Source organism: Mesoplodon densirostris, chromosome X (assembly GCF_025265405.1).
Source record: "Mesoplodon densirostris isolate mMesDen1 chromosome X, mMesDen1 primary haplotype, whole genome shotgun sequence".
In the NCBI taxonomy this organism is placed as follows: Eukaryota; Metazoa; Chordata; class Mammalia; order Artiodactyla; family Ziphiidae; genus Mesoplodon; species Mesoplodon densirostris.
The window spans coordinates 91,429,317-91,449,625 of NC_082681.1; the positions used below are offsets into that span (position 1 = coordinate 91,429,317).

At 39.1% G+C, this 20,309-nt stretch overlaps 1 protein-coding gene across 10 annotated transcripts in view; it reads left to right on the forward strand.

Annotated features, from left to right (window-relative positions):
• HUWE1 (HECT, UBA and WWE domain containing E3 ubiquitin protein ligase 1) overlaps positions 1 to 20,309 on the forward strand; it is a 144,910-nt gene that overhangs the window by 69,326 nt on the left and 55,275 nt on the right. For all 10 annotated transcript variants that reach the window (XM_060087588.1, XM_060087594.1, XM_060087595.1 and 7 more), the window contains 6 exons: positions 5,067 to 5,124; positions 6,126 to 6,302; positions 9,792 to 10,037; positions 11,200 to 11,333; positions 12,105 to 12,199; positions 18,792 to 18,983. In XM_060087588.1, the coding sequence (XP_059943571.1) occupies positions 5,067 to 5,124; positions 6,126 to 6,302; positions 9,792 to 10,037; positions 11,200 to 11,333; positions 12,105 to 12,199; positions 18,792 to 18,983 (902 nt within the window). The remainder of the gene's footprint in view (positions 1 to 5,066; positions 5,125 to 6,125; positions 6,303 to 9,791; positions 10,038 to 11,199; positions 11,334 to 12,104; positions 12,200 to 18,791; positions 18,984 to 20,309) is intronic.

Genomic DNA, 20,309 nt, shown 5'->3' on the forward strand with positions numbered 1-20,309 from the left:
TGAGGTTTGTTCTACATGAAAATTGATTACCTGGATGGTGAGATGGGGATGGGGATGAGCTTAAAGACTGCTGGTAGACCTGGTTCTTCAAGCTTACAGTGTTCGCATGCAAGGGATGAAAAGCAACTGCTGTAGCTGTAACTCTTAATCACCTTCATGTTCGAAATGGGCATGATCCCTCTGGACACTCATGCATTCTTTAATAAGTGCCCTTTTGGTGTATATATAGAAGTAGTTCTGAGAAAAGCATGAGCATTTTAGGTGTGGATTTGAATGGGTTTGAGCTCATCTCAAAGGGTGGCTTGGGACTTAAGAGAAGATTATGGTGGAGTAGACAGCAGGAGCGAAGGTCTAGAATCCAAAACAGGTATGCTCTCTTGGAACTCTAGAAAGTAATGAGCCTGTTGGTGTGAATTTTTTGGAGGGGAGGCATTACGTTTTAAGTATGTTGCTTTCTTGGGCAGATATATTTTCATTGTCTGAGAAGGCAACCCTGCCTCATCTAGCACCATCTTCTGTTTTGATTAAAATGTTCTCTTTCTGAGAGGAGGTGTTTTAGAGTGCTGGTAGTAACATAGTGAGTTCAATTTGTATAAAACTGTCAAGCTGTTCACTTAAGTTGGTGCACCTTTTGCTTGTATGTTGTGTGTCAGTAAAAATTTTACACACACACACACACACACACACACAAAATGTTCTCTTTCTGGAAAAGGAGGATACCCTAAAAGAAAGCAGGACTTTATTTGCAAAGGAGTTGGGATCTTAGTGCTTCATTGCCACATCCTTGATTGTCAGCCATCTTGCTGGCATAGGATTCCTGTTCCTGGCTACAAACTAGGGGTGGATTTCTTGAATGTTAGTAGTGGTGGTGGTTTTGAGTCAAGCTGTGTACATTCGTCTGCATATAACTTTTCTACCTGGATTTCTTAATACCTTTTGTCTAACATGCCCAGATTTTAAGCTGCCTTGGTAAATTGACATTTTCTCAAGCCCTCATATGTCTTCACTCTACATGCTTTTCTTGGAATATCATGAGTCACTGTATATTCTATTCATATTTATCCCCCATCCCCAAATTATCTTATCTCCTTCTTTTCCATCTACCAAATTCCTACAAGTCTAGCTCAAATGTCTTATTCTTGGTTTTTTTTCTAAGTTTATTTATTTATTTTTTATTTTTGGGTGTGTTGGGTCTTCGTTTCTGTGTGAGGGCTTTCTCTAGTTGCGGCGAGCGGGGGCCACTCTTCATCGCGGTGCATGGGCCTCCCACTGTTGCGGCCTCTCTTGTTGCAGAGCACAGGCTCCAGACGCGCAGGCTGAGTAGTTGTGGCTCACGGGCCTAGTTGCTCCGCAGCATGTGGGATCTTCCCAGACCAGGGCTCGAAGCCGTGTCCCCTGCATTGGCAGGCAGATTCTCAACCACTGCGCCACCATGGAAGCCCAAATGTTTTATTCTTAAAAGAACCTTTTTAAACCTCCAAATAGGAAGTTGATCTTTTGTGTTCTCCCAACAGTTTTGTTTAAATTATTTATATATTCTAATGGTTTCCCCCACTAATCTATATAGTTCTCCAATGCAGGGACAATGTCTCATTCAACAGTGTATCCAGATCACTTTGTATATAGCAGGTAATCAGTCAATAACTGTTTATTTAGTGAGTTGATACAATGAATCAAGAGTATTAGATTAAGGAGTCCCTGAGTCTTAAATGCCAAGAGAGCTGGGCCTAATGAAACATGAACAAGAATGAAGAAATAGTTAAAATCTAGACCCACAGTAATACTCTATCATAGTGTTAGTCATATGTAGCTTCTAAGCTGCAAAGTACTCCAATAGTTGCTGTTCCATGGTATTGATGTTCTTCTGCATGGTCTGGGTGTTCATCAGCACCTCATTGGCATAACATATCTAAGAATCTCACGAATATTGACACATGTACTTTTCCAATTCTGCCACCTTCACAAGCTTCAGTTGGGTCATTACGTGGATTATTAGGGCTGGAAGGAAACACAAAAGACTATCTAAATTCAACCTACATTTTGAAAGCCACTACCTATTATAGGTAAAATTCTTTTACCTCCTTATCCCAGGTAGTTGTTATGGTGGGAGTTGCTATGTACTTTTCTGCCAATATGGGAAAGTGGCTTTGAAAAATTTGCAGTGTGTGCCATCCCTCTCCCCAGAAGTCTTGTTTGTATCCTTCCCCCACCCAACGCAAAATTCTTCAATGGGACTCCCGAACAAATTCTGATTTCCCATGCCCACATCTATTTTCCAATGCCTTAAATACATGCATGAGTAAATTTTTTCCATTAATTTTAATAGAGGTATAATTCCTATACAGTAAACGGTACAGATTTTAAGTTTCCTCTTTCCCTACCCTAAAATGGGGAAGCTATCTATCTTATTTCTGTCCTTCGTAGAATAAGTTTGCCTGTTCTGGAACATCGTATAAATAGAATAAACGGAGTCTTATATGTATATCATATCTAATGTGTGTACTTTTTTGTTTCTGGCTTTTGTTGCATAGCGTATTTTTGAGATTCATCCATGTTGTGTCTATCAGTATGTTGTTTTTGTTGCTGAATAGTATTCCATTGTATGAATATACTACAGCATGTATCCACTCACCTGTTGACGAAGTTTTGAGGTTTTTTTTTTCCCCCCAGACTAAGACAGTGTTCTTTTCCTTTGGTTTTGTGCCAGAAATCTGCAATAAGGAAACTTAGGCATTACAGTCTACCCCAAATACATGGAGTTCTGTTCTACATTCAAAGGCATTCACCACAATTAGTTCTAAATACTTGTCTTTAGGCCTCTTTCTTCTGCCTTCTGAATTGTTTGAGCTCAGCAAAACTGATATTGCTGGGGGTGAATATACTTGCCAGTAAGTAACCAAGGTTTTCAGTTGGGGCACCATGGTTTATTTTTGTGATTGATTCCATTTATTTTGCCTAACTTAACCACCTACCCTGAACAACTTGAAAGAAATGGGTTATATATATATCCATGTGGTCTTTGGAACTTGAATAGCTACTGTCTGGGCTTTAAAGGCATCAGATGCAGAGAAGCAGTTGTTCCCTGAATCGTGGCCCACTGGGAGGGCTCTTGCCAAAGGCAGCTGTGTCTCCTCAGGAGTGGGAAGAAAGACCTGATTTTCCTCTCCCCCCGAAAAACCCCAAAACATGAGATCTGTTGTCCTATACCCATGTACTATGACACTCAATTGGAATCCTTCTCCTCTACATCTGATTAAGGGCTCCAACATCATAAATACCCATGTAAAAGTGACTAGAGTTAAAATTAAGTTTGGGAATGTGTGTCTGTTTTGGAGAAGGCGGAGAGGCAGCAGTTTTTAATTTGACAGTTAAGATAAATTTGTTTCATTCTTCATGGAAATGCAGTCTTGCATTGTTTCAAAGATGCTATGGGTCAGAGTTTCCTATCAGGTTAGGATTAGAATGACTTTTCTTAAAACCAGTGGTAGGGGGATTTCTACTGAAGAAAGTTGATCATTTTTACTATTCCTATATGATGCCATGAGCCTGGAAGCCAAAAAGATGAGGGTGGGGAGAAGAGTGGTTACTGAACAAGTTCATTCCTGGAGTTTAAGAACCACTGTTGGTTTGTTTTCTCTCTCATTCTCTCCCAACTTCCATCTAGCAAATGAAGAAAGTACATTTCATGATGGTGCTTTGCGTCTTTACCATTATATTTGGCTTCTGCAAAGGGGCGGCAGGTATCTCCCTGGGCTTATTAGAGCCATACCTGTACTTCTTAGCTGTAGAGATGGATCTCTGAGTTCTTCCCGAGGAGGTGCAGTCAACTGGGGCAGATAATTGGTGTAAGTAGCAGGGAATGTGGCAGTGGTTCTGCGGAGGAAGTTTACAGTCAGGGAAGGCTTTGCAATCTTCCCATGGAATCATTTCACCCCTGGCTTATATATAGGTCCTCCCTTTGTACAAAGTTCTTCCCCATATTCTTCATTGAGCATGTTCACAACATCCTAACCAAGCCCTAGCTCGGGATATTTTAGCTCTAAAGCCACTCGTCATGCCTCTCCACTCTCTTTGCCTATTGCCTAGTCTCCGTTTTGCTGCCACATATCCCCATGCCTGGCACATTTTTGTTCACATTTTATCTTGCTCAGAGACGAAATTATTTCTTGCCAATTTTTCTGCCTTCTCCCCCTACCTCTCCCTTCTTCTATCTCTGCCCTTTTCTCCCAAATTTCTCCCAAGGGTCTATATCTAAAATGTTCTTATTCAACTCAGGTTTTGTCCCTTTCTAGGGTTTATCTTTTAGGTAGATTTTGTTTCATTTCAGTATACTTTGTGGGGTTTTTCCCTCTGTTTATTTCTTACAAATGCCAAGGTGTAGTCATTGGTCTAAAGGCTGCATTTTCTGCAGCTATGGCATTATTGCAGCCTTCTTATCTTCAATGCACCATTGAAGCATCTGAAGCAAAAGGACCTGATCACAATTTTTGGGTAGTTCAGGAAAAGGTTGTTAGAGAAGGAGGCCTTGGGTGTTGCCTTCATCTTTGACCAGCTTTGACTTTGCTGAATGGTTTACCAATCTAAGCATGGAATCTTGACCAAAATTAAATTCCATCTCCTGCTCTCTATAACATTAAATCTGATGCAAGAACACGGTAAGATGTTTATGTATTTGTTTCTTTGCCTAGCTCCTTTATTCAAGCAAATATTTAAATAGTCTCTTAATTGAACTTGCTTATTTTTAGTATTTTCATATTGATGAATTCCTCCTACAGTGGTTTGCCTAAGATAGAATAATTTCTTTTGAGATATGTACAAGTGCTGAGTTTGTGAAAGCTTGGTTTTTCCTTTTGTGCTCTCAACCTACCCAGGCTAGGAAAGCTACCTTCAGAATTGATTTCAGCTCTTTTCTTTTTCCTCCTTTTTTTTTTTCTGTGCTATATACTAAAGGCTATAAGTCTAACTGAGAGAAAGGACTAGAATTTCACGGTTTCCTTTTCTTCGCTTTGTTCTCTTGCACTGGTATTGTGAATTTCTGTGAAACTCACTCTTTTCTCCCTTAACAGGGTTGTTGGTACAGAGGAACGTATTCCTATTCCCCTCATGGATTACATCCTTAATGTGGTAAGTTAATGGCAGGGCAATCTGCGTAAAGGTGTGTGCTCTTCTGGAAAATGTGTGGGGTTACCAAATAGTCTGATGACTTGTGTTTATTTTCACTGGGACCCTTGAAGTGCAGAGAGCAGCAGGGAAAGATGTGTAAACCTTGTTCTGTGTGATTTGCCAAAAATTAGCTAACAGTCCCTTTTTGAATATTCCCAATTTTCTGTTCATTCCCCTTTGGAATCCAAACAGGAGGAGAATGGGCTTTGTTAGGCCAGTCCAGTATTATGTTCTTTGAGTGCGTCCCAACATATTTTTTTCCCGTTACTTGCCATTTTTTTCCCATTACTTCTCTTTTACCAATAATAATAATGATGATGTGGTGTTTTCTTTTAACTTCTGTGTGTCTCACAGGAAAAAAGGAAGAGTTTGAATTTTCCCAGAGTTATTTACCTATAAGGGGAAGCCCATTTAGCATTTGTTCTAGCCCAGTAAGCACTTCCAGACTTCCAGAGATGGTTTCTCTTTTGCTTGTGTGTTTGTTTCCCATATTTTACTTTCTTACCCTTACAAAATGCTCTGTTTAGTCTAAATCACTTCCAGAGTTCTAGGTTTCATTTGTATTATGAGCACATTTGAAGAAAAGTATCCATTATGTTTGCTTCCAGGGGAGAGGCAACACATTATCTGTAAGAAGCACTAAATGAGCAAATTAAGAGATTAGACCTGATTCTGCCACTAATTCATGGTGTGGCCCTGAGCAAGTCATTTAACCTCTCTGTGCTTCTCAGATTATGTGACTTTAGGTGTGGCTGAAAAGATACATTGGGAAGAAGTTGTAATTCCTTATTTTCTGGATGTTTAGGGGTCATTTCATATACCTATTACTGCTTACCTGAGGTTTTGATAGTCTAGAAAATACTGATTTCATGACTATAAGGTTACCCCTGTCCTAATTCCAAGCTGGCATTTTAGTTCCAAGTGTCAGGCTCTAACTTTTTTTTTTAATTTTTATTACCTAGATGAAATTTGTGGAATCTATTCTGAGCAACAATACAACCGATGACCACTGCCAGGAATTTGTGAATCAGAAAGGACTCTTGCCTTTGGTTACCATTTTGGGTCTTCCCAATCTGCCCATTGACTTTCCCACATCTGCAGCCTGTCAGGCTGTTGCAGGTGTCTGCAAATCCATATTGGTAAGAAGCATCTGGTCGAATATTTTCATTTCTTTTAGAAATCAATTTTGCAGTACTTCTATATACGTGTTTTTACTGTGGTCTCTCCCCTTCAACTAAAACATAATGAAGAAATTTGTGGTTATGTACTGTAAGTGGGTTTTGTGACTAATAAATAGTGTGCCATGTTATTTCTCATTGAAAAGTCAAAGTGTTTGTTCTTTGTTCCTGAGTTTGGTATATAGTTCTAACATATGAGTTTTTTGGAAGGGAAATAAATCTCCAAGAAAGCTTTGGAAGTGGCTTTTAACACAGTCTAGTTTGTTTAGCCATGTTTTTTTTTTCCTTTCTCAGGCTTGATAGTTGTGTATTTTAAGCATGATTGACCTGTAGTTCATTGCTCAAATTTTGCCCAAAAATGAAGTTGCTTTATTTTAAATAGTGGTAAAGGAGATATAACATGATATTTACCGCTTTAACCGTTTTTAAGTGTATAGTTTAATAGTGTTTAGTACATCACATTGTTGTGAAACCCATCTCCAAAACTCTCTTCCTCTTGTAAAACTGAAATTCTGCACCCATTAAACAACAACTTTCAATTCCCCTCTCCCTACCAGCCCCTGGTAACCACCATTCTACTTTCTGTCTCTGAATTTTGACTGTTCGAGGTATGTCATGTAAGTTGAATTCATGAAGTACTTGTCTTTCTACGACTGGCTTAATTTGCTTAGCATAATTTTCTCAAGATTCATCCATGTTGTAGCATATGTCAGAATTTTCTTCCTTTTTTTAAGGCTGAATAGTCCAGTGTATGTTTAAACTGCATTTTGTTTATCCATTCATTCATTGATAGACATTTTGGTTGCTTCCACTTCTTATGAATAGTGCTGCTACAAACATGGGTGTGTTCTCCAGACCCTGCTTTTGTGTATGGTGAAAACGCTTAAGATCTACTCTCTTAGCAAATTTCTAGTATATAATACAGTATTATTAATTATAGTCACCACACTATACATTAGATCCCCAGAACTTATTCATCTTATAACTGAAAGTTTATACCCTTTGGCCAACATCTCTGCAACTTCCCCCAGCCCCTGGCAACCACCGTTCTACCCTCTGGTTCTGAGTTTGACTTGAAAGTGAGATCATACTCAAGACTCTGCTTTCGGTTATTTTGGTTATCTACCCAGAAGTAGGATTTGCTAGATCATTTGGTAGTTCTGTTTTTAATTTTTTGAGGAACTGCTATACTGTATTATTCACAACATCTCTACCGTTTCACATTCCAACCAGCAAAGCACAAGGGTTGATTTCTCTGCGTCCTCACCAATACTTGTTATTTTCTAGTTTTTTCATACTAGCCAACCTAATGGGTGTGAAATGAGATCTCGTGGTTATCGTTTGCATTTCTCTGTTGATTAGTGATGTTGAGCATCTTTTCATGTGCCTGTTGGACATCTGTATGTCTTCTTTAGAAAAATGTCTGTTCAGGGCCTTTGCCCATTTTTTTTTTCCGAAACAGTACATTTTATTTGACAACAAACTCCCCAGTTTGTCTCAGTTGTGACATATAGATGGCTTGAGATTGCTTTTTTGGTGGTCACCCATGCTGAACAAGATTTTTCAATCTTCAAAACAACCAAGGCTCAGAGATTCTGCATGTCACTTCAGTCACAAATCCAAGTGTGTCCTCCATTCATTGGAGCATTTTGGCATAGATTCCCTTTGAGGTAGAAGGGTAGAGATGAAGCCGTTCCTCCAAGTTTAAAGAAATAAGGTGTTGCTGGCTGGTGCTTCTCAGAAGGCTGGCACATCTGTGTGTTTCTTGCCTAATTCTTCTCATTGGCCTGGAGCACCTCTTCACTTTTCTCTAGATAGCCTGGCACTTTTTTTTCCCCTCAATTGCCTGATGCTTTCCTTCTCTCATCAGCCTAGAGCTTCTGAGGAAAAGGGAGAGCCCATTTTTTAATAGGGTTGTCTGTTTTTGTTGTTGAGTTGTAAGAATCCTTAATATATTTTGGATATTAATCCCTTATCAGATAAATGATTTGCAGATTATTTTCTCCCATTCCATGAGTTGCTTTTCACTCTGTTAATAGTGTCATTTGATGTGAAAAGGGGTTTTAATTTTGATGAAATCCAGTTTGTTTTTTGTGGGGGTTTTTTTGTTGTTTAGTTTTTGCTTTTTACTTTTCAATTGCCTGTGCTTTTCATGTCATACCTAAGAAATCACTGCCAAATCCGGTGTCATGCAGCTTTTATCCTATGGCTTTTTCTAGGTGTTTTATAGTTCTAGCTCTTATATTTAGGTCTTTGATCTATTTTGAGTTAATTTTTTGTATGGTGTAAGGTAAGGTTCGGTTTCATTCTTTTGCATGTGGGTATCCAGTTTTCCCAACACTATTTGTTGAAAAGATTGTCCTTTCCCTATTGTACCCTTGTTTGGGCAACCTTGTCAAAAATCATTTGACCATATATGCAAGGGTTTTTTGGGGGGGGGCTCTCTGTTCTGTTGGTGTTGATGTCTATCTTTATGCCAGTACTACACTTTTGATTACTGTAGCTTTGTGGTAAGTTTGAAAATCTGGGGATGTGAGACCTCTAACTTTGTTCTCTTTTAAGATAGCTATATCTATTTGGGGTCCCTAGAGATTCTGTATGAATTTTAAGAGAGATATTTCTGTTTCTGCAAAAAAAAAAAAAGCCATTGGGATTTTTATAGGAATTGGATTAAATCTGTGAAGCTTATTTATTAGCTGAGTTGTGCAGTGATAAGTAATTTCTGGAAAGATCCATAACTGTGACATCTGCATTTGATATTTTATTCTGCTTTTCTTTTTACAAATATTTAATTAAGTGCTATTTATGAGAGAGGGGGGGGAAAGGGCTGCTCCATCTTTATCCTACCTGTAAGATACTGTGTGAGGGTGGATAGATTTATTTAAAGCCATAGGAAAGGCACATAAGTTCTCCTATCTTTGAATGGCAAGTGATAGTGTTCACTGTCAAGATTTTTCTTCTTACTCAGAAAGAAATTGCAGGGGCCATATAATCCTTGAGTTGTCTCCAAAATAAGAAAATGCCTAGCTGATGCCTATCCTAGAATTGTCTCTTACTGTGGTAAGAAAAAAACATTTGTAATAGTGGTTCATTTCCATGCTTTGGAACCTTGCCTAACATTGCTCCCTGTTGTGCAAAATTTGGAATTAATCTTACAGCATGGAGTCCTTGCTGTAACAGTAGTCCAGTTTGGCCATCACAATCTTTTAAATTTGATTGGCCTACCACCTTTGAAAGCCTCTCATTCAAGAGAAGTAATGTGTTGCTCTAAAAGGCGTTTAGGTATGTCATACCTTCATTCATGTTTTGGCTCCACCATTTACCAGGTGCAAGACCATGGCCAGGTCTGAAATTTGTGAGACTTGTCTTCCACTTCTTTCATTGTGACTATTAATACATGCATATGAAGTTCATTGTACATTAATGCTTTAATTATTATTCTTATTTCAGACACTGTCACATGAACCCAAAGTCCTTCAGGAGGGTCTCCTTCAGTTGGACTCCATTCTTTCCTCCTTGGAGCCCTTACACCGCCCAATAGAATCCCCTGGGGGCTCAGTGTTGTTGCGAGAACTGGCTTGTGCTGGCAATGTCGCTGATGCTACCCTCTCAGCTCAAGCCACACCTCTACTGCATGCACTCACTGCTGCCCACGCCTACATCATGATGTTTGTTCATACTTGTAGAGTTGGACAGGTAAGAATTATGTTAGGTGTGAACATGTTGGTTTAAAGTCGGTAAAATACCTAGGGCGTGTACGTGGCATCATAGTATACTTAGAAGCAGTTCTACCTAGGCAAGCTGCTGAAAGAACAGTTTTAGGGTGAGTTCTTTTGGGTGGATGACTTAAGTTTATGCTTCAAGTTGCTGTCTAGTTTCACTTCCCCGTAGTATTTTTTTCATTGGAAGTTGGTTGACCATATAACTTGTTTTGTGAACTGGACCTTCTTGAGAGTGAAAGAGGTTGAGATAAATACAGGTATTAATAGATCTGTAGCATCCATATAGGCCTTAAGGATGTATAGTCACCCCTTTTCGCAGACAAGCCTCAACTGGGTGCTCATCTGACCGTGTTACTTCCTAATCTTTCTACAAATGCCTGTAGGCTTGATAATAAGATGGCAAGAAGGAAATTTGACCACAGAACATTTAAGTTAATGGTGATTAACAGATTACTAAAGATTTCCTAAATATCAAACCCTATGTTTGCAGTCCATGTGAGGGTCCTCTTATGGTTCCAGAAAGTTGAAGTTTGGGGGCGGGGGGGTTTGTTTATTTGTTTTTTGAGTACTCACAGTTCTGCCACCCTTAGTTGTCAAGTAATCAAGTCTAAAGATTATTGATGTCGTATTTTTAGCAGCTCTGTTTTATGCTGTTGAGCTAGGAGTGTGTTCTTTGGATCAAATTAAATGAAAAGCACAATTATAAACTATTTAGAAAATAATTAAATTACATAGAAAAGCTTTAGGGACTGATTTGATTGATTGATTGATTGAAATAAAGAAATAAATAGGAAATAACAAGCCCCTTCACCATCTAAAAAAATTAGGAAGCTGTCAATGAGTCTATAAAACTGTTTCTTCCATTTAGAAGAACAGAGTTGCCTATGACTCCTGTTTTTCACTTTACAAAGAAGAAATGAGAAGGGATGTTAGCGACAGATTGTAAATATTGTAAGAGAATACCTTCTGGAACTATGATCTCTTAAGTGTGGAAATTTTGATGAAGTACACAACTCTGAGAATAGTAAGGAAGGAAAAATAGAATCCCTTATCCTTTGTAAATAGCTAACAGTTGATTTTTGAATATAAATGTTCAGAGGGCATCCCAAAGATCACCTTTTTTACTTTGGCTACAGAGTGAAATTCGTTCCATCTCCGTAAACCAGTGGGGCTCTCAGTTGGGTCTGAGTGTTCTGAGCAAGCTGAGCCAGTTATACTGTTCCCTGGTGTGGGAAAGCACTGTCCTTCTCTCCCTGTGTACCCCAAACAGGTAAGGAAATGGTCATCTCTTTTACTATCTCTGTTGTCTTTCCTAACAGAAAAACTAAGCTTAGTGAGCCTGGGGCGTTGCTTTGGTCAAGGATTGAAAGGTAAAAAGTTCAGAGGCCTCCTTGCCTGTCTCAGTTCATTCGGGCTGCTATAACAAAATCCACAGATTGCGTCCTTATAAACAACAGAATTTTATTGCTCAGAGTTCTGGAGGCTGGAAGTCTGCATGGTTGGATGAGGGCTGTCTTCCACATTGCAGACTTCTCATTGTATCCTCACATGGCAAAAGGGACTAGGAATCTCTCTGGAGCCTCTTTTATAAGGCACTAGTTCCATTCATGAGGGTTCTACTCTTAAGACTTAAGCACCTACCACAGACCTTACTACTATCATCTCATCAGACATTAGGATTTCAACATTTGAATTTTGAGGAGACACAACATTTAACCAATAGCATTGTCCTTCCCACTTATCAGCCAAAGGACTTCCTTACAAATGTGTCATCTTTGACCTGATATCTCAGTTATGCTGTGTCAGCATGGTGGGTGTTTACAGTTTGGTCCTGTTGTTAGCCAGATATAAAGAGTTGAGTTGGAAACCTGTTGAGTACTACCTCAGGAATTCCGTCATTGCAGGTGTTTTATTAGGTTAACTTACCTGCTTGCTATAGGAGGGGGATAGATAGTGTCAGCCAAGCAGGTCAGAGACCAAGCACAACATTAAAAAGATGAGTTATCAGAGGTTTTTTTGCTCACTGTTTCTCTTCTTGCAGCCTGCCATCTGGGTGTGAATTTGGTCAGGCGGACATGCAGAAACTGGTTCCAAAGGATGAGAAGGCAGGTACGACCCAGGGCGGAAAAAGATCAGGTAACTCCAAGAAACTAAAATCCTAGCCATTAATTCTCTTAAGTTCTGTCTGTCTCTGTCTTTATAGGTCTATTGTGAAATTTTAGTAGGTCTATCATCTGTAGTCCTCAGTTTTTTCCATTCATTAATTTTTAATTATTTATTTTAAAATTAAACTATTTTCAGTTATTTTTTCTATTAAAAAATACATACCCACAATGATAAAAATTAGAAAATGTAGTAGAAAGAAGAATCCCCCATATTTATACCACAAAAAATATTTTGGAAGTATCTGCTAATCTTTTTCCCTGAAGGTATGTTTTATTAACATAGTTGTGATTATCTTAGACATAATATTTTACAGGTCTCTTTTCACTTAATATTAAGTGCCATGTAAAGGTACCATGAATTAACCCTTCCCTGTTAAGTTTCTAATGTACTATTTTGAAAACTGAACATCTTTGTATGTAGTGTTTTGAGAATGTAAGATTGATTCTTAGAAATTACAGTAACAAAGATTATGGTGGGTCTTTAATTTTTTGTATGCTTATTTTTCAGAAGCTTAATTTCTTACGTTAAAATGGTAAATGACTATTCTAAGTGGCTGTGGAGCAGTTTTAGACCCACACTGTCCAATATGGTAGCCACCAGCCACGTGTAATGTGGCTACTTTACATTACTACTTGTAATGTGGCTAGTACAACTAAAAGACTGAATTTTCGTTCTTTGCTCCCTTGCTCCCTCCTTCCTTCCTCCTGTCCTTGTGCGCGCTGCCTCACACTCCCCCCGCCTCCACCCCCTCCACCCCCGTCTGTCTGTCTGTCTCTCTTTCTTTCTCTCTCTCTCCCCTCGTGTTAAGTGGAGGGTGTTATGGGTTGAATTGTGTGCCTGCCCCCAAAAATTATATGTTGGAGTACTAACCCCCAGCACCTCAGAATGTGACCTTATTTGGAAATAGGGTTGTTGAAGATGTACTTAAGATGAAGTCATAGGTTGGATGGAGAAAACTGGATTTTTAATTTTTATTAATTTTGTTGTTGTTGTTTGTTTTGGGGGTTTTGTGTGTGTGTGTGTGTGTGTGTGTGTGTGTGTGTGGTACGCGGTCCTCTCACTGCTGTGGCTCTCCCGTTGCGGAGCACAGGCTCCGGACGCGCAGGCTCAGCGGCCATGGCTCATGGGCCTAGCCGCTCCACAGCATGTGGGATCCTCCAGGACTGGGGCACCAACCCGTGTCCCCTGCATCAGCAGGCGGACTCTCAACCACTGCGCCACCAGGGAAGCCCCTATTAATTTAAATATAACAACTATTAACTCTATTCAGTTGTTGGAGGACTTTTAAGTATGTTTGAAAACTTGGGTATGTGAATCTTTTTTTCCCCAGTAAATTATATGAAATATAAATATAGATCAATTAATGAAAACTTAATGTCTGTATTGAGATGCTCTGTAAGCATAACAATGATACCTGTTTTTTTAAATATTTAATATAAAAATGTATGCTCAGTCATTTTTATATTTGATTACATGTTAAAATAATTTTTATTATATTGGGTTAAATGGTGTATTAAAAATTATAGCTGTTTTTTACTTTTTAAGTGGTTACTAGAGATTTTTTAATTACATACATGGTTCACATTATATTTCTGTTGGACAATGCTGTTTTTTTGTTTTGTTTTGTTTTTTTCACAGTTATACTCCTTTATTTATATTTTACTGTAGCTGCTTTTTGGCTACAGTGACTGAACTGAGTAGAAACAACAGACATCATATGGCGAATCTAAAATATTTACTCTCTGGTCCTTTACACAAGTTTGCCAACCCCTGCTCTAGAAAAGCGGGAAAAAAATTTTTTTTGAAACTCGTATGCTGGGATTTATACTTTTAAAACAGTTAAACTTTTAGAGAATTTTTTCCCTTGAAACAAACTTTAGGTGGAAGTAAATATGTTACATTACTCTCAGTAATCTCAGTTAGAATAAACACTAATTCACAATTATTCCTGCACTGAGGAAGGGAATCCACCTGCAGATTTTTTTATTTTCATCTAAGAAATAATCACAAATTAGTTTAACTAAAACCTAGCACCCACCTGAATTAGCATCAACTGCAAAAACTGCTAGATATTTCTGAGCCTCAAAATAGGACATTGTAAGCCATAAAAGTATTTATTTTTTTACATCTTTATTGGAGATAATGCCATTTTATAAAATAGCTTTTATGTTATATTACAATAGAAGTTGCAAATTGCAGTAAGCAGAAATTATATTGGGTGGGCCAAAAAGTGCCTTCGTTTTTTGTTGTAAGTAAAAATAAAAGACATTTTTCATTTTCACCAAGAACTTTTTTGAACAACGTATTCACCCTTTTGTTCCACTACCTTCTGCCATTTTTCACTCAACTTCATAATTCCAGCTTCCCAAAACTTTTTATCTTTTTGAGCAAAGAACTTATTCCAGGTGCCTTTTACAGTCTTCCAGGGAATTGAAATTTTTTCCATTAAGAGGATTTTGTAAAGACCGAAATAAATGGAAATCTGAAGGTGCAATGTTTGGTGAACACGGCAGATGAATCAGAACTTCCCAGCCAAGCTGTAACAGTTTTTACCTGGTCATCAAAGAAACATATGGTCTTGGATTACACTGATGGAAGATTATGCGTTTTCTGTTGACTAATTCTGGACACTTTTCATCGAGTGCCACTTTCAGTTGGTCTAATTGGGAGCAGTACCTGTTGGAATCAATCATTTGGTTTTCCAGAAGGAGCTCATAATAGAGCACTCCCTTCCAATCCCACCATATACACATCACCTTCTTTGGATGAAGACTGGTCTTTGGTGTGGTTGGTTGTGGTTCATTTCGCTTGCCCCACGATCTCTTCCATCCCACATTATTGTACAATATCCACTTACATCGCCCGTCACAATTTGTTTAAAAACGGAACATTTTTGTTACAGTCAAGAATTGTTTTTTTCGCTTAACTTACGTGGAACCCAAACATCAAAGCGATTCACGTAACCAGGCTGGTGCCAGTGAATGTCAGTGCTTGATTTGGGTATTTTGAGTATGTTGGCTATCTCCTGCATGATATAACGTTGATTGTTCTCAGTTAATATCTCGGTTTGATCGCTGTCAACTTCAACTGGTCTGCCCGACTGTGGAGCATCGTCCAGTGAGAAAACTCCAACATGAAACTTCGCAAACCACTTTTGACATGTTCAGTCAGTCACAGCACCTTCTTCATACACCGCACAAGTCGTTTTGTGCATTTCAGTTGCGTTTTTACCTTTCTTGAAATAATAAAGCATAATATGCTGAAAATGTTGCTTTTTTCCCCTCCCATCTTTAATATTAAAATGGCTACACAGAAATTCACCAATTTTGATGTCTTTTTTTAAATGCGTGCTGATATGACAGCTGTCACATAAAATCTAACAAAATTGTTTTGAAGGAAGTTAAAGACAAGTAAGTGCTACTAGAGCCATCTTATGGGGGAAAACGAACGAACCTTTTGGCCCACCCAGTACAATCTTCTGACCGTAATGCAGCAAACCTAAAATTAATAAAAGTAGCTTTTCTAGAAAGTTTTTTTCTCCTATACTCTGCATCAAGGAGAAAATGAATTTGATAAACTATTAAGAAAACTGAAGATAATTCTGTGTATAAAAACCTATCACAGAGATAAACCCATGCACATATGGTCATCTTATCTTTGATAAAGGAGGCAAGAATATACAATGGAGAAAAGACAGTCTCTTCAATAAGTGGTGCTGGGAAAACTGGACAGCTACATGGAGAAGAATGAAATTAGAACACTCCCTAACACCATACACAAAAATAAACTCAAAATGGATTAAAGACCCTAAATGAAAGGCCAGACACTATAAAACTCTTAGAGGAAAACATAGGCAGAACACTCTATGACATAAATCACAGCAAGATCCTTTTTGACCCCACCTCCTAGAGAAATGGAAATAAAAACAAAAACACATGGGACTTAATGAAAGTTAAAAGCTCTTGCATAGCAAAGGAGAACCATAAACAAGACGAAAAGACAACCCTCAGAATGGGAGAAAATACTTGCAAACGAAGCAACTGACAAAGGATTAATCTCCAAAATATATAAGCAGCTCATGCAGCTCAATTTCCAGAAAACACAGATTGCCAACAAACACATGAAAGAATGCTCAACATCATTAATCATTAGAGAAATGCAAATCAAAATTACAATGAGGTATCACCTCACACCAGTCAGAATGGCCATCATCAAAAAATCTACAAACAGGGCTTCCCTGGTGGCGCAGTGGTTGAGAGTCCGCCTGCTGATGCAGGGGACACGGGTTCGTGCCCTGGTCCAGGAAGATCCCACATGCCGTGGAGCGGCTGGGCCCGTGAGCCATGACCACTGAGCCTGTGCGTCCGGAGCCTGTGCTCTGCAACGGGAGAGGCCACAACAGTGAGAGGCCCGTGTACCGCAAAAGAAAAAAAAATCTACAAACAATAAATGCTGGAGAGGGTGTGGAGAAAAGGGAACCCTCTTGCAGTGTTGGTGGGAATGTAAATTGATACAGCTACTATGGAGAACAGTATGGAAGTTCCTTAAAAAACTAAAAATAAAACTACCATGTGACCCAGCAATCCCACTACGGGGCATTTACCTTGAGAAAACCGTAATTCAAAAAGAGTCATGTACAACAGTGTTCATTGCAGCTCTATTTACAATAGCCAGGACATGGAAGCAACCTAAGTGTTCATCGACAGATGAATGGATAAAGAAGATGTGGCACATATATACAGTGGAATATTACTCAGCCATAAAAAGAAACGAAACTGAGTTATTTGTAGTAAGGTGGATGGACCTAGAGACTGTCATACAGAGTGAAGTAAGTCAGAAAGAGCAAAACAAATACCGTATGCTAACACATATATATAGAATCTAAAAAAAAAAAATGGTCCTGAAGAACCTAGGGGCAGGACAGGAATAAAAACACTGACGCAGAGAATGGGCTTGAGGACGGGGAGGGGGAAGGGTAAGCTGGGATGAACTGAGAGAGCGGCATTGACATATACGCACTACCAAATAGATAGCTGGTGGGAAGCAGCCACATAGCACAGGGACATCAGCTCGGTGCTTTGTGTTCCACCTAGAGGGGTGGGATAGGGAAGGTGGGAGGGAGACACGAGGGAAGAGATATGGGGATATATGTATATGTATAGCTGATTCACTTTGTTATACAGCAGAAACTAACACAACATTGTTAAGCAATTATACTCCAATAAAGATATTTTTTTAAAGAAAACCTATCAGATATACCGTATGCTAACACATATATATGGAATCTAAGGGGGAAAAAAGGTCATGAGGAACCTAGGGGTAAGACGGGAATAAAGACACAGACCTACTAGAGTGTGGACTTGAGGATATGGGGAGGAGGAAGGGTAAGCTGTGACAAAGTGAGAGAGTGGCATGGACATATATACACTACCAAACCTAAAATAGATAGCGGGTGGGAAGCAGCCGCATAGCACAGGGAGATCAGCTTGGTGGTTTGTGACCACCTAGAGGCGTGGGATAGGGAGGGTGGGAGGGAGGGAGACACAAAAGGGAAGAGATATGGGAACATATGTATATGTATAACTGATTCACTTTGTTATAAAGCAGAAACTTACACACCATTGTAAAGCAATTATACTCCGATAAAGATGTTTTTTAAAAAGATATGCTTAAAAATTGTATTGAGATTGCTAAAGATAGAGAAAATGATAAGGAACTAATAAAGCAGACATAAGTTTTGAAACAACAAATAAAGATTTATATGACAGCTAATTATTGTATTGTGGAGGAAGGGGACAGAATTAATAAAATATACACGAAAATGGATGAAACCAAATGTTAGAATCTCAAATTTTGTCAAAGTCTTAAATATACCAACTTTAAGTCAAGGAAAGAATAAAATAATTTACTAAAAACCAAGAACAAAATTAGACTCACAGTCAAAGAATTGCCCCACATAACAATTTAGATATATTTTTCCCCAGCAGTTTCTTTCACACATTTAACAAAGGTATCTTCATTTCCACATAGTTTTTCCAGAATATTGCAAAGAAAATTTGGTGTGTTTTATAGTTTGCCTAATGCTGTTTCTTAGATCAAGAGCACACCCCCCCACAAAAGACTCATCTCAGATTCATATACAAAAATCTTAAATTCTAGGAAATATATTTCTCCAGTGGTGATCTGTGATGTCCAAATTGAGTTTATTAACGAGCTCTAAAATTCTACCTGGGTATGCACCTTGAGTGCATGGGGTCACCACACACACTGCAGTTTATGTGAAGTTTCTGGGTCATGCAGTGTGCCTACAGTCTTCCATGGTAGCCCTTGAAAGTTAAGACTTTTAACATGCTCTCATTGGAAGATGTCAGTGTTAGCTACTTAGAAGGACTCCAGGGAAAGAAGTACAGTTTTGTGTTTTTTTCTTTTCAGATTTAGGAAGTTGTGGACATTTAAAGAGTAACAAGCACTATAGGTAGCTCTTTCTTCTGACTCTTCAGAACAAGGAACCAGGTGAGTGCTGGCTCAACATGGTCTTATTGCTCCCCTCTTATGTCTACAGATGGGGAACAGGATGGAACCACTGGAAGTATGGATGCTTCTACCCAGGGCTTGTTGGAAGGCATTGGGCTTGATGGTGATACGCTGGCTCCTATGGAGACAGATGAACCTACTGCTTCAGACTCTAAGGGCAAATCTAAAATTACACCTGCCATGGCTGCCAGAATCAAGCAAATCAAGCCGTTATTGTCAGGTGAGTGATTCTCTTCTTTCTGCTCCCTTTTAGAGCCTGGTATGGCTGTATTGTTTCCTTTAAGGAAGTTTTAAACTTGGTGGCTCATTTTCAGGTGTCTGCCATGTGACAGGCTCTGTACTAACTGTTAGGGATACAGAGATGAGAGAATCGCTTTCTGAAAGCCAAGTCTACCCCTCCTTTTCTTCCTGCTCACTCTTCTACTACTGCAAATGACCTCTGCTCCTACCGTTTCCCTGAAATGTCTCACCAAGGTATCTGTAACCTTCTTGTTGCTAAGTCCATTGGATACTTTTCAGTCCACTTCTCACTTTTCCACAGCATGATGGTTGACCTATCACCTCCTTCTCAGAATACTCTTTTCTTGGCTTTTGTGGTATTAATATTAAGCCCTCCTGCTTTCCTGTTACCTGTCTGGCTACGGCACTCAGTCTCCTTTTCCTTTCTCTGTCCCTCAAATGTAGCTGGCAAGTGACATAGTTGATTTGTGTTTTAGTAGTTACTTTGCCAGCTCTGTGGAGACTACAGTAATATGATGCAAGACCACACTAAAGATGTGCACTGGGCACTTCTCTGGCGGTCCAGTGGTTGAGACTCTGCACTTCCACTGTGGGGGGTGAGGGTTCAATCCCTGGTCAGGGAACTAGGATTCCACGTGCTGTGTGGTGCAACCAAAACAGTGAATAAAGATGTGCACTGATCTGTCTTTGCCATCGTTTGCCCCTTAATGTAAAATCAGTGGGGAACCTATTTTCTATGTTCTGTACCTCTACCAATTTTGTACATTTGCCACTTGCTGACACCTTAATGTGAAGGAAAATGTAGACAACTCCTGGGAATTGGGGGCTCTGCCCAAAAGCAAGCAAAACTTGGCCTTTGGTGTTTCCATTTGGTATTTTAAACCCCCTTGAATTTTATGTTCTGTTTTAATTTGTTTAATTCTGCTCCTTTGTTTTAATTTGAAAGTCTACTGCCACTTTCCCCAAATTGAAGGAAAACTGACCATCCAAGAAGATGCTAATGTTTATTTCCCCTTTCTTTGTTAGACCTCTGTGACCTTGGCACATTCTGGGGTTTCTTTGTGGGCCCAGCCCATGCTTTTGATGTCTGTTTCTCTGTGGTTACTGGCCTTTTGTTTTTCTCTTTTATCCTTGCTGACTACCTTTGAGCCACTTTGTTGTCTATTCACCTGAAAACGGTGGTGGAAAAGTACAAACTTAATGTGTACATGCATTAGGCTTTCAGAGTCTAGGCCCACCCAACCTCCAGCCAGGCAGTGCGAGTATCTGTAGCCTGATCCCTCATTAGGATTGGGAGATCCTAATT